Source organism: Microtus pennsylvanicus, chromosome 2 (genome assembly GCF_037038515.1).
Source record: "Microtus pennsylvanicus isolate mMicPen1 chromosome 2, mMicPen1.hap1, whole genome shotgun sequence".
In the NCBI taxonomy this organism is placed as follows: Eukaryota; Metazoa; Chordata; class Mammalia; order Rodentia; family Cricetidae; genus Microtus; species Microtus pennsylvanicus.
Genome location: NC_134580.1, coordinates 13,080,935 through 13,095,623, shown reverse-complemented (window position 1 = coordinate 13,095,623; position 14,689 = coordinate 13,080,935). Strand labels below are relative to the sequence as shown.

General features: G+C 54.0%; 1 protein-coding gene across 4 annotated transcripts in view; it reads left to right on the top strand.

Moving 5' to 3' along the window:
• Window positions 1–14,689, top strand: part of Shisal1 (shisa like 1) — a 111,968-nt gene that overhangs the window by 67,636 nt on the left and 29,643 nt on the right. For all 4 annotated transcript variants that reach the window (XM_075960213.1, XM_075960212.1, XM_075960211.1 and 1 more), the window contains exons 2-3: window positions 7,543–7,638; window positions 10,590–10,803. In XM_075960213.1, coding sequence (XP_075816328.1) covers window positions 7,572–7,638; window positions 10,590–10,803 — 281 coding nt within the window. In that variant the 5' untranslated portion in view covers window positions 7,543–7,571. The remainder of the gene's footprint in view (window positions 1–7,542; window positions 7,639–10,589; window positions 10,804–14,689) is intronic.

The window sequence follows — 14,689 nt, the reverse complement described above, 5'->3', positions numbered from 1 at the left end:
CTCCCCAGGAGGTGCTGGCATCTCTGTGCGCTGTGGGGTGACTCTCATGAAGCATGCAGTGCCCTCCTGGTGTCCACAGCATTCACCAGGCCCTGCTGGCCTGTGATTCCAGCCTCACCGCCCTCTTCCTACCCTACACCCACAGGTTCAGATCCACCTCCTGCCTCATGGCCTTGGCACGGCCGTGCTCGCTGCTGGTAGTGTGCCCTCTCACACAGACTCGGTCTCCTCTGGTCTGATTTGGGTCTACTTACCTACCAGACCTCAGCTTCTAGGACTTTTGACCTAGGCCAATCTAGGCCCTCCCTTCGCCCTCAAGAGTCCTACCTGTATAGCTCCCTGCAGGCCTGTGGTTCCCAGGCTAGGCTCATGTGCAGTATAAAGGATCGAGTGTATGGGGAGATGAATGAATGAATGAATGAATCAGTCAATCAATGCCTCATCTCCTCCTTAGCCCTTCCCGTGTCCCTTAGGATGTGTGGGCTGCCCCATTACAGATAGGAAACAAGCACAGGGCCTTGCTCCTCTCCCTGAGAAGGCCCCCAGCACTGAGGAAGACCGACCACATTCTGATAGGCGGTGGGTGAGCCCGCCTTTCCTCCCACCTGTCACTCTAAGGAACATTCTTTAAGTCACATCTCTTTCTGTGCCTGGGGTTCCTGAGGCTGGTTCCCCTCCTCCGAACAGCTGGTTGCCGGGAGGCCTGAGGCAGAGGCTTGCCCGGAGCAGAGGGAGACTGAGGCCCAGTGGGGAAGAGCAGCCCCACCCCCACCCTGTGCTCCTTCACCAGGCCTGGAAAGCCACAGGTAGCCAGCCCCACACAGCTTCTTCTTCAGGCCTTAGTTTCCTCCCCTGTGAAGCAGGATGGCAGGGCGGGGGGGGGGGGGGCTGCCTCAAACATCTGGCAAGCAGCACACACGGAACTGTTGATGGTGTAGAGTGGGGAGGCTCTTGAAGGGGGCAGGTGGAGCCGCCCTGGTTGGGCTCAGAACTTGGACCCTCTAAAGCCTGGTTGGCTGTGAGGTAGGGAGCAGACGCTGAGGGAAGGAAGGAAGGGAGCCTTAAATGGGGATAAACTCCTCTCTGGAAGTGGGGACTTAGGGAGGCGGGAAGCTGCATTCTTCCCCGGTTAGACGCCAGTGTACAGAGCCTTCTCCCCTCCCTCACCTGACAGGAAGATAATACCCTGCACACTGGGGCTCAGAGCCGATGCCTGACCCACTAGCCCTGGAGCTGGGACCCTTTGCTGCAGATTCATGTGGCTCCAAACTGGGGGTCTGGCACAACGAGCTAGCCATCCTCACCATGCCTCTGTTTACCTCTATTTTTTTGTTTATTTTTAATCTAGAAGTTTCTAAAGCTTTGCCAATGTCCAGAGTGTCTGCAGAGCTCCTATTCTGAGGAGAAAAAAATGGATACTTATTTAGTGCCTACTGTGTGCAAAATACAGAGGTGGAATTAGAAGTCTGGGAGACGTCCAGACTGTGAAGCCGTTCACCAGCCAGCTTAGTAAAGGCCATGGGGGTTGAGGAAAAGCCCAGCAGAGCCAGGGAGAGCTGAAGTGGCATCGGCGTGGTCATACCATACGTTCGTTAGGGGGCATGGAGCCTCTCAGGACTTAATCATTGCCTTCGGGAGCTGCGTGCAAAGAGTTCTGCCTATGAACTCTGAGCCGTTGCCAGCTGTGTCTGCTGCCCCGCCAGCTTCAGGCCCCTGTCTAGCCTTATTACTCTCCACAAGGTGGGTGGCAGGAGTGCCCTGTCACACACCAAGAAACAGACCAGTAAAGCATAAAGCAGCTTGCCCTGCCTCCCCTAGCTAGTGCCAAGGCTTTCTTTCAAAACCGCCTGTACTGACACGGAGCTGAGCCTGCACCCCGAATCCGATGAGTCCCTCTGTAGCTGGGACTCCGCAGCCTCAGCTCAGCTTGCAGTCTGCTACCCTCCGACTCTGTAACAACTGTTATCCTCTCTGAGCTCTGGGTTGTGGGTTTCATACAAGGAGATCCGTGGCTCCACTCAGCCAGCTCTGCACGGGTTTGGGAGATGCCTACTGTGAGCCACACCCACTGCCCCAAAAGACAAAGAGCCAAAGCAATGGGGTCTCAACGGGGTGACAGGGCTGGACTCATATTAGCTGTCCTAGGGTATGAGGAGCTGGCCGACCCCTTCCACTGCTGACCACGCATCCTGGTTGCAGCCCGTCGCCTCTCCTGCCTCCTCCCCCACCCATACTGCAGCCACCCCACTCTGGCTCGCACCCTCATGCCTCCTACTGCCTCAGACAGATCAGAGGTACAAGCTTTGATCTACCTTCAAACTCACGGTGACGTGTCCCAAGTTCCTGGTACATATTGTCCTAAAAACCAAAACTCAGGAAGCTGACATCAGGCTGACGGCTGGGAACAGCACTGCGCACTTGAATGACCACTGTCTACACAAGGCTGTGGGGGCTATTGGGCCTTGGGGATACGTGTACTCGCCTCTGGGTTGTGGTGTATGTGCATGTATGTTTCTTGGGTTGTATATATGCTGAGCAGACATGCAGACATATGTGTTGTCTTGATGTATGTGTCTGAGCATGCAGGGGCCCATGTCCCCGTGGCCTCACATCTTGGTTTCTGGAGTGTGGGCCCAGGTTTGACACTTCTTTCCTGGCCCTTTGTTCCCTCTACCCACACGCATGGTCTCTGGCACAGACTGGGATGGTGAACCAAGGGGAGTGGGGGAGATGCTGGGCTCTGTGCCAACCCAGGTGGGTCCTGCTAACTGCCCCCTGTGTCCCCTGTTTATGGCTCCCATCCGGCCACAGCGATGCTACCCACAGGACTCTGAGTGAGACTCTGAAGGGCCTGGTGGAATTATTTATGCTAACACTAACATCACTACCACTAGCAGTGGGGCCCAGGTTTAACCACTAGCTCATCACACGACTGGTTTAATGCCAATTCCTTCCAGGCCCTTCATCCATGGCCATGGGACTTTGCCTGTCAGTTTTGTGTGACTCGCTGTGGCAGCTCATCAGGTGTTCATGGGATACAATGGCTGCTTTAGCAGCAAGGTAACATTGTCCTGAGCCACACAGGCAGATCTGATAATGGACATCCCAGTACAGGCAAGACTCTGGGCCTCCACCTGAGGCCACTTGGAACCCAAAACACATAGGAGAACTCCCTCCCCGCAGCTTTTGGCTTCTCAGTGTGCTCCAGGGACTGGATCCGGCCAATGACTGTCCTTGTGGCTCCTGTCTGCAGAGGAACAGGCCCCTTGCCCCTCACTTCACTCTTTTTTTTTTTTTAAGATTTATTTATTATGCATACAATGTGCTGCTGGCATGTATGCCCACACACCAGAAGAGGGCACCAAATCTCATTACAGATGGTTGTGAGCCACCGTGTGGTTGCTAGGAATTGAACTCAGGTCCTCTGGAAGAGCAGACAGTGCTCTTAACCTCTGAGCCATCTCTCCAGCCCCCCTCACTTCACTCTTAAGACGGGATGCCAACCACACGAGCGCATGGCCCACGGTCTCTGCCCATGCATCTGGACGGTTGGGGGGCACCATTTTGGGGGGGGTCTCTTGAGGGGCGAGAATCTGAAATGAAAGTTGCAAGTAGACTCAACCCATTGAGCCTCTGACCCCAGCTGTGGGGTGGGGGAAGGTGGCCCCGGGTTTGGGAGGCAACATCTGCAAAGGTTCAGGGGAGCCATAGACCCTGGAGGCAGAAGTCTATGCAACAGGTGATTCGGGGTGGTGAGGTAGAGCCAAGGCCCCAGTGGGGAGCAGGGCCTTGACCTCTAAGGTGGGCGAGTGGTCTGGTGTGTACCGTGGGATGTGGACCATGCCTGCCTGGGAGCTGGGTTGTCAGGCTGAGGCTGAGACATAAAGGCTGGGACACTGGCTGCAGCCTTGTGCAAGGCCTTCATGCTATAGGCAGAGTCTTGGGGGCAGCACAGCAACCCTTGTTCCAGGGCCCAGCAGATTGAAGGTGGCTCTCCCAATCACTAGAGGTGTGGTTGGTTACAAAAGGTGTCAGAGAGCCAGAAAGTAGCCCCAGGCAGAGTGACTGGCCTGGAGGGCGTCACCCAGCCTGGCTGATCCTGACCCTCTAACAGTAGGACTGAAGACGGCAGCAGGAAGTGCCAGAGGTGGCCGAGTGTCCAGGTCATGGGCCACTGGTGAGGCCCCCAGTATGTCCCTCCTGTCCCTCTGTCCCTTGTTCACCATGCCCTTGCCCTGCTGAGCCTTGCTGATGGGAAAAACAGATCCACTCTTGGCGGTGGGGTCTCATCCGTCTCATCAAGGCCTGTTTCTCTTCACATGCCCTTCTTCCTCCCCTCCCAGCCTCGCCATATTCGGCGTTTAAAAATAACCCTGAAATCTCAGAGCAGCAGTCCCCAGCTGACCCGTGGAGAAGGTGGGCCGCGGTGGTGCGTGCCGACCGTGATCCTGGACCCTCAGCCAGGGAAGTCCCACATCACTCTAGGACTACTCAGAGGTTTTATTGTTGGCGGCAGAGCTACCATCTTAGGCAGCTGACTGGTTTTCAGAGTGCTGGAACACACAAGGATAAACCTCAGATGAGCCGGCGCCATGCGCTCCCTGGGAGGCCTCAAGAGGCCTCCACACTGTTTTGGCTGTTTTGGCATTTGGAGGTAGATTGCTCTTTGCCTCCTGTCTGAGTGACTGTGTGAGATCAGGCAGGTCACTCCACCTCTCTGAGCTTTTATTTCCTCTTTGCTGAACTGGTCTGTGTGTCTTACAGAGCATGCTCAGTGAAGACCCAGCCAGCATAAGGCAGCAATGGGGGTGGGGAGTCGGGGTGGCACAGCCCTCAGAGGCATGGCAGAGGGGAGATAAGCCCTCTTTCAGTCCCTGCCCCCTCTCCAGCGGATGTCACTTTCTGCATGTCCCAGATGGGAGTATCTGACAGTGTGATGTCCCCTCCCCGCCAGGGCCTTCAGTTCTGATTTACTTCTCTGAGGCCAGACCCAGGTGGGGGCCCAGTGCTCAGTTGGACCATGGAGCTGAAGACCATTAAGTCCGTGAGATCATCTCAGGCTGCTCACAGTCAGACTCAGCCACATGGTCACTTAGCACGGGCAGGACCTGCTGGGCCCGCAGACGGAAGTGTACACAGCTGGCCTGGCCCTGAGGGCAGCAGCATGCCACCATCCCAGAGAGGCCTGAGTATCTGAGGCTGGGATCCTGTAGGGCCAGGATTCCCTCAGGGCCTGGGAACCCTAAGCTAAGCCTGCTGCTTGGGCCCTGCAGCCCAGGGCCCTCTGACCTGACAGAGGAACCCAGGAGTGAGCCCTGAAAAGTCCGGCTGTAGACACAAGGAACAGCCCGCACTGTGGACAGTGACTTGCTCCTCTGTGTGCTCAGAGCCATATGCAGGGAAGGTAGACTGAGCTCTGAGTCCATTTGAGGAGCCTAGCAGGGGAGTAAGTGAATTAACACATTGGTGTCAGGAGAGCATGGGGTTCCACAGGTCTAGGTTGATGGGCAAGTGGAAATAAGGACAGACACCCCAGAGGGGGCAGTGCATCTGTGACTCCAAGATGGCGGGACTCGGACTCACCCCAGCCTGAAGGACAACCTCAGCATCTTTGCTGGGAGTGGAAGCTGAGAGATGGGTTGTGGTGGGTGCTCAGCAGCTCTTAGATTCAACCCCTTCCCCCAGTCCCTCCTAAGATACAGAGACAGCAGTGGGGCAGCCAGGCCCCACAGGCTAGAGATGGGGAATGGGCATCTGAACACCCAGCCGGCCTCCCCAGGCTTCTCCGTCTCCTCTGAGTCTGTAGTGTGAGACCACCCCCCTCCCATGGGGTGTGGGCATCTCAGAGGTACTCCTCACAGTGCATTTTTCCATTTTTTGGAGCTGACCCTGTGGGTTTCCATATGGAAATCCTCTCCTAAGTGCTCTCAAAAGCCTTAATCTCTGCTCTTCCTCCCAGCAGGGCCAGGGGCAGGAGGCCAAACTCAGAGCAATTAAGCAGCTTACAGTTTAAGAGGGAATAGAAGGAGGGGGTACAGGCCCTTAGGGGCTGTGCCACCACCAGGACACACAGTGCTGAGCTTTTGTGACATGTCGAGCTTTGCCCAAGGTCAGCACGTGTTCCTAGAGGTACCTATATATGGCCCCCAGGCTACTGGGAGAAGGGCTCTTCACATCCATGCCTGACCTAGAGACAGTTAGCCAATTGCCGACCTCCAGATCACCCCAGTGGCCCTCAGCCAACCCTGACTCGATCCTCAGGGAGGCAGAGGACACTGTTCACTGGGTGCAGCCTGAGTTGGATCCCCTCTGCTCTCTGTGATTAGGTGGAGAGCACCTGAGGGCAGGGTGGCATCAAGTCAGCCGCAGAAGCTGAGTAAGAGTTGGGGACAGTGTGGGTTGAGAGAGGGACACCCCTCTGTGGCCTGGGCATGGCCCTTCCCACGCTGAGCTATGTTTTTGACAGTGTACTAGGGCATTGTCCCTGACTGTCCTTGGATTGCTAATCCTTGCTGTGGAGACATTAGCACCACATGAAGGGGCAGGGACCTACCCTGAAGATGGCAGGGATGGGAGTCTACAGCCTACCCATGCACCATGTGGACTGTGATCACCAAGTTCTAGGTGTCTGTTTCTGCAGATATGAGGATTCTAGGCACTTTGCCCCAGTGAGAGCGAGCTGAATCACTCCACATTTGTATTTCTGGGTCTGTCTTGTCTCACCAAACACAACAGCCAGCAAATTCTTCCATATCGGAGAGTGTTTCAGAGCCTTCTTCCTGTCATTTTTACAGTGATGGGAATTGAACCCAGGGCCTTGCACATGCTAGGCATAAACTCCCCCAGCTTGGTGCCTTTCTTTTTTAATGCTGAGTAATATTCCACCGTGTCTATTCATGGGTTTTGTTTATCCCCCCATGTCTGTGGAATCTTAGGTTATTTGGGTTCTGTAAATAAAGGTGTGGGTGTGGGGGTGTGAGTACACACTGGAGCCTCTGCTGTGTTCCGAGTCTCCCAGCACTGTCCCCTGCTTACCTGTGAGTGTCGTGGCTTCCACATTGAGACACACACCATCCGAGAAGGCTTCCTTCTCCACTGTTTGCTTCCTCTTTAATCGGCTGCTGTGTCCCCGGTGCCCAGAAGGGTGGCCTGGCCAGTGTCTGCTTACAGAGAGGTTAATGGAAGTCACCCTCGGAGACACAGCAGGGAGGCAAGGGTCTCAAGCCCTGAGGTGGCAGAGGTAGTAGACCTGTCGTCCCCCCTCCTCCTGGACACTTTGGATGGTGATTTCACCACCTGAGCCGTCGGCATCCTTTGATTAAGTCTCATTTTGCTGTGAAAAGCAAAGGAGGTGATGGGGCTGCTGGGGGAAGGTCATTCATTCCAGAGAGGAAATTGGATGGAGGTGTTTCCATCCTCTATTCGCCCGCCCAGGCTCCCCGCACGCTCCTGCCGGCTGCTGCCTGTCTGCTTGTCCCTCCTCTGCGGGCAACAAAGCAAGTGTGGAGAGACAGTTGCCGTGACTCTCTGTGTCTTACACAGGCAGCGCCGGACGGGTCAATGCCAGCCGGATGATGACCAGTTGTGGCCAGCGGTCCCGGAACGTTCTCGCAGTATTCTCTCTGCTGTTTCCTGCAGGTAAAACCTCAGTGGGGCTCAGTGGCTAGCGGGAAGTGGGGGTCCCTTCCAGGCCAGAGCTGCAGCTGGGGTTCTGCATGCCGACAGGACAGGGTATCTTAGTCTCCTGATGCTGGTTCCCACCCAGGGATGAGCTGTTGGATACTGGGGGCAATGGGGCTGCCAGGGGCCTGCACTCATATTTGTTCCTCTAGTTCTGTAAGTCAAAAGTAGACGATGCCGATCTACCTCTTGGATGGGTGAGAAACTGAGGCTGGAGAACACAGCTAGTAGAGGGGCCAGGATTCAGACTTAAGATTTGGAGCCACACCCTCCCGATACCAGTCAGTCTCCGGACTGATACCACAGGCAGTCTTGGGCTCACAGAAACCAGACCCTTCGTGCCTCCAACCTAGACCTGAGCCAAGAACAGACAGCCCAGCTGGACAGCCAAGACCTAATCTGAGTCTGGCCCTACATAAAGCCTCTCGTGGCCCTGTCTGCCTGTGTCTCGCCCTCTCTCCTCCTCTGTCTCTGCGCCTTTCTGTTTCTTTGTATATTTTCTACCTCTCTAGGTTTTTCTCTTATGTGTCTCTGTTTTTCCCATATATTTCTCTCATATCTCTTTCTCACTGATTGGTCTCTGTCTCTTTCTGTCTCTTGTGTGTGGCTCTCTCTCTTCTCTCTGAACCTTCCCACACTGTGGCCAAGTCATGGCTTAGGACTGGTGGCTTTCTTCTCTCACACTTTGTTTGGGCTGTAGCTCAGAGCGAGATCGTGAAGTGGGTAGGGTGGGGGCAGGACTCGCCGGAGAGCAGAGTAGAGGCCAAGCTGAGACCAGAATCTGGGACCGTACCCGCTCCAGCTCTTTTCCATGTGATGGAGAGCCCTGGTCCTCACCTCCCCAGCTCTTCTTCATGTAATGGAGGCGGGGAGGAGGCTGGTCCTCATTAATCTGGGTGTAAAGAACCAGTCACTTCTTGTTACCACTGAGGTCAGGGACTCAGTGAAGGCAAGTGGGTGGGGGGTTCACACAACTGGAGAACAGCTGATTCTGGAACTGGGGTTCACAGTGCTTTACACAAGTGCTAGGATGCTAGAACCCAAAGAGCTGGAGGAAGTGAGCCTGCACTGAAAGTGTTCAAAGAGCTCCCTGGGGTCTCCACCACAGGGGTGCTGATCCTTCTCCAACGAGGGGAGGAGTCCAAGGGGGTGTCTAAGAGCTTGGGGGGGTACCATCCTCCACCAGGGTATCCACCCAGCAATCCTGGTCCCAGCCCGGGGCTCCTCTATCCCTGAGGAAGCTGCAAGGCCTTCTGGTCACTGGCAAATGGTTAAGGCCAGTGGCCAGAGCATCCAGGAATGGCTGTGGGGCTGCGAGCCGGGTCCTGGGCAGGACCTGCCCATCTCTCCTGTGTTGACAATTACCTCCGCAAAGGCCTGACAGCCTTCTGCTGTATGCTGTGTCTCATGGCCAGGGGCCAGGCGTGGTCTTTCAGCTGGCACTCTACGTGTGTCCAGCATCCCCAGGTGCCCACACTGAGCACACAGAGCCACAACAGAGCTTCAAATCATGCAAGAACCATGCCATGGTACTTGAGTGCTCTCCTCTGCCCCTCCCCGTGAATCCCACTACGTGCAGTTGCTCTGGGGCAGAGGTTCCCAGCCCAAGTACATGGGCATCCCCATGGCAGGGGTGTGTCAGAATAGATCCAAACCTGCTACCCTCCCCTGCCCCACCCCACGGGGACAAAGAGCTGAGTAGGGGGCAAAGAGCCTCCATTTTGATTAGCATGCTTGGCCAGCCAAGGCTCTGAGCCTCGCTTTTCTCTTCTGAGTGATGGGAGTAGACGGGACTCGGTGGCATGTCTCCTTGGGGCATCACACAAGTAACCTCCGTGTCCCTGGGCAGGGCTCTTCTCAAGAACAAGAGTGGGCTGGAGCCTGGAGAGCCACTACCTTCCCACTCGGGACCACAGAAGGAGAAACTGCCCTTCTGGGAAGGGCCTTTGGAGCCAGCCTAGGCGCCAGCTCTCAGGGTGCCCACCCCCTGCCAGCTGGCCTGCTGGGGTCCCCTGCGGTGGTGCTGTGTGGGCTGCAATCTAATAACCTCTCAGCCGACAGCTCTTCTCGTGGGAGCTCTAAGAAGCCAGGGCCTTTGTGCCTGGGAGATGCCTGCGCCAAGAAGCCCCTTTTCAGCGATACAAATTAGATACAGTGAGCCCTTCATGAAGATACTAATTAAGCCAGAGACAGCCGCTCCAGCTTTTCCATTGTTGCTTTGTTCGCATTTGGTCCTGTTTATCACTATCAGTTCATCCTGGTTTGCAGCAGAGGAGGTTGAATAGGGGCCTCTTTCTGTTGGCCAGGGAGGGACGATCTGGGGCCAGCACAGCGCTGTATGTGTGGGACCCAGATAAGACCTTGCTCGAGTCTGGGGCAACAGCTTTCAGAATGCGAGGCGCTGAGGAGCTGACACTTTCAGTACAAATAGACCCTAGGTCCTACGTAGGCTGACACAGAGGAGAGCCTGGCTCACACCCAGCCTACTCTGGAGCAAGCTGGAGGTGGGGGAGATTGCAGGAGCTGGGTCATCACCACTGACCAGCTCCACCAAGTCTGTTAGGCCTCTGAGCCTCAGTTTCTCTACCTGCGAAGTGACATCGCAAGCGTGCCTGTTAGGGTAGCCACGTGGATTAAGAGGGGAGGCCCTTGGTATACAGAATAGTGTCTAGTCACTAAGGGCTGAGATGAGAGGAGGGCTTCAAGGAGCCCTCAGCCTGGAATACAGTAGTCAAACTGTTGTGACAGAGCTAGGGACCAGGGGTCCAGGAGGCTTTAGGGTGGAGATGAAGCTCTTCCTAGGGAAGGGAGGAGCCAGCAGGACCCTGGACCAGGCTGCCAGTCCCTTCTGCTGGGCATCTGTGGGCTGCCAAGTGGACCCTGGTGAACCTGGTGTCTCTATATTCCAGTCCTGTCCGCACATTTCCGGGTCTGTGAGCCTTACACAGACCACAAAGGCCGTTACCACTTCGGTTTCCACTGCCCCCGGCTCTCAGACAACAAGACCTTCGTCCTGTGCTGTCACCATAACAACACGGTCTTCAAATACTGCTGCAACGAGACAGAGTTCCAGGCGGTCATGCAGGCAAACCTCACGGCCGGCCCCGAGGGCTACATGCACAAGTGAGTACCATCCCCCTTCCCAACTGCTCCAGCCACTGCCCACGCCTGCCCTGGGGAGGTTGCCTGCGAGGAGTTCAGGCAGCCTAGGTTCCTGGCCTGACTCTCTGAGCTTTGCTGTTCCCACCCGAGAAACGGGTAGGGGGTGTCCACCAGGCAGTCCTGCTGCAGAAGTTGAGTGAGGTCAAGTCTGCAAAGCTTGGAATTTCCCAAAACTGTTTTTTGACTTCGTTTATCCAGTTCTTGTCCAATGGTATCGGTAATGGCTTTGATGCAGAGACTGATCCTTCAGAGGTAATCCATTAAGATGAGATCTCCAGAGGAATTTTACTGGCAGAGCAGCAGGGGGCTGTACCAAGGGGAGCATGATGAGTCAAGGTGGCACACACGTCTCTGGACAGAGTTGACTGTCCTTCACTGGGGTCTTTGTGTTTCTGGCTGTTAACGTGACTTTTGCCATTTTTTTCCTGTTACATTCTTGGTGTTTTTCTTATTTTTTTTAAACAGGAACTCTATATATGAAGGAAATATTGATACAAATATTTTCCAGGGTACCCTTCACTTTGAGATGTTTTTTGCGCATGCTCAGCGGTCCTGTGATCACAGGACACCCATTTATTTTTTTCATGGCCTCTAACGTTGACCCTTATTGAGAAAGGCCTTTCCTTCTAAGATCATTGTAAAGGTCTCCTAGATCTTCTATTTTGTGTTTCAGATTTTACCTCTCAGTCTCTGATCTGTTGTCTAGGTCAGGTTTATTCTAATGTAACTTTTCCGACAAGAGCTGGATTTTATTATCTCTTCCACACACAGCGTGTCTTGCTTTCTTTTTGCATTATTGCGATGTAATGCCCTGACTAAAGTGACCCAACAGAAAAAGGGCTTACGTTGTCTCACAGTTCCTGGGGACACAGTCCACTGTGGCAGGGAAGACACGGTAGCAGGCAGGAGAAGTGTGGCAGAAAGCAAAGAAAGCTGGCTGGTCACAGTGTACCTGAGAAGTGGGAGGTGAAGAGGAAGTGGGTCCACGTTCTAATAAAGACTCAAGGCTGAATCCTGGGGATTCACTTCTTCTAACAAGTGTCCTAACCTGTCCTAAAGGTCAGTTCCACCAGCTGGGGACCAAGTGAGTTTTGACCAAGGTTAAGCCTGTGAGCCTGAGAGGAACATATCACCTTCAGAGTCCAACAAGGCCCGGTGTCCCTGCTGAACTGTCTGCCTTTTTTATTTTTTGACAGAGTTTCTCTGTGTAGCTTTGGAGTCTGTCCTGGAACTCACTCTGTAGACCAAGCTGGCCTTGAACTCACGGAGATCCACTTGCCTCTGTCTCCTGTGTGCTGGGATTAAAGGGTGCACCATCACAGCCCGGCCTGTCTGCTGGTGTGACTTTCAAACTCACCCTATGCTATGATGAGGTGCACACGGGTCCCAGGGCAGAGTGTCATAGTTTCATGACCTTCACTGGTACATGTCATATGCTGGTGTAACATGTGTGAGTTGCTGACTTCTGGTCTGTCTTCATATTTCTGTGGTTTAATTATCCTGGGCTTGTTAACACCTGAGTTTATGTGAGTCTCCTGCTCCCCCTCCCCCATCAAAACAAAACCAAAAATCTTATTGGTCTCTTCTACTGCAGTTCCTGAGTTACAGCTTCATAGAAGAAAAAAGTTCTGTGATATTGTTTCTTCTCTTTCTTTATTTTTTCCCCCTGTGTTTACTGTTTCTCCTCAAGAACACAGAGCTTCACTGGTTGGTAGTGGCACATACCTTAAATGCCAGGACTCAGGAAGCAGAGGCGGGCGGATCTCTGAGTTTGAGGCCAGTCTGGTCTACTCTACAGAGTGAGTCCCAGGATAGCCAGGGCTACACAGAAAAACCTTGTCTTGAAGAAAAAAAGGCGGGGGGGGGGAATATAGCTTCTTTGCCCACTGATTCAGATTTTCTAGTCAAGTGTTTCATCACTGAGCTAAGCCCAGCCCTTCAAATTTTCTTTCGCAATGCTTTTGATTTTCCTCGTAGCGAAGTCATGCGCGCTGTCCGCATTTGTTTCTCCTTGTTCTTTTCATGTTGCTGTCAGAAATAGCGTCTTTCCCTTTCCTCTTCTGACTGTAGATGATAAAAATTAGTGATCTTTATTTATGAATTTCCCCCTCAGTTTTCGTAACACTTTTTCAATTGATTCTCTCCTGTTTCCAGTTATGCCACTTGGAAGCAATCACTCTGTATCCCTTCTTCCTTGCTTTCAATGCAGGGGCTCCCAGGACAGCCCCAGAACCTGCATGCAGCCTTCTAGACCTGGGGTCACAGAATGGCCTTGATGCCAGGCTTACGTTCACATTTTCTGGCCTCAATCCTTCCTTCCTTCCTTCTCCCTCTCTCTCTCTCTCTCTCTCTCTCTCTCTCTCTCTCTCTCTCTCTCTCTTTCTTTCTTTCTTTCTTCATAGACAAGTATCTCTAAAACGGGTCAATGTTCAGGCATTCTTATCTTCCTTGACATTACAGGAGGCTTCAGATGTTTTTCCAGTACACACAAGGCTAAACTAACTCCTGGTGCCGAAGCAGGATAGGGGTCTGGGTAGGGGTGTCATGGAGTGGCTGTAGACAAGATCTCTGGTAGTGCTGGGAGCAGCAGTACTGAGGAGCAGAGCCTCTGCCTCTGTCTGACGCTGGGGCTGGAGGTTTTGCTACCAGACTCTGCTCACACTGGGGAAGGTGCTGCTTTCCTCTGGGTAGGCAGGAGATGCAGACTCTGACTCTCATCCAAACTCCTCCTCCTCCCACCATGGCCAGCTCCTAAGAACTCCTTTCTCTGATGCTTGGTGCTTCCCTCTGAATATCCTGCCATCTGCTTGGGCCTCGGAATAATCCTGTGTGTGAAGTAGCTCAGCAAGTCCACGTCCATCACAGCAGGGCTGGAACCAAGTCTGGAATTTGGCCTAAGCCTTCTGTGAGACCATGGGCTAATTCCACGAGGAAGCAGTGTAGGACAGGGCTGAGGCTGGGACTCCAGAGTGCTATAGGAGCCTGTGAAAGCCCCAGGGCCACACTTCCTTGAGGTCTGGCACCTGGGGTCTGGGAGCCTTCCTGAGAAGCCCACAGGTTTCTATAATCTGCTCACACAGGGTTTCCCACAAGCAGGGGCTTGGTTGTAGTTGCTGGCTGCCAGAGGGAGTAGGAACAGTGAATCTCTGAAGCTTAGCTGGAGGTTTTATTCCTCAGCCTTCAGAAGCACACCTGGATATAGCATCCTTGAGTCTGAGCTGCCTGCCCTGTTATGCAGGCCATGGGACTCCCAGCCACAGCTGGTTTGACACACAAGGAGAGTGGGGACCACAGCCATCCTAGGACTCTGGAAGGCATCTTAGGAACTTCAGAGAGTCTTCTAATTAGAGGCAGACCTTAGGGGAGAGGCTCAGGCAGGGACTGCCCACAAGGCACCCAGATGCTGGGATCTGGTCATTCTTTGCTGTGAGGTCATCTAGGCCTGCGCCTTGTAGGACCTTCCCTGACTTCTACCTGCCAGATGTCGGGAGCATCCCATACACACCTTGTCGACAGATGTGGGGTCTGCTATCCTAGGGCATCCTCCTTTGTAAGGAGCCATATTCCTTATACCCCCCTTTCCACAGATGAGAGCTTTGGCCCTCTGGGGATGTGAGGTGAGCCCATGCAGGCAGCTGGGCCCTGCTCCTCACCCCCAAGCTAGCACCTCTTCTAAGGGAGATGAGGCAGCCAGACTTAGAAGAAAAGTGGGGTAGACACAGGTGGAGGGAAAGGTTACTCTGGGCAAACTCCTTGCAGAGGACAAGGGGAGAGGGATGAGACCTTGTTGGTCCTGGCCTTCCAGATAAGACATGGCTTGCCAGCCAAGGTCAGGGCCTCCCAGCCA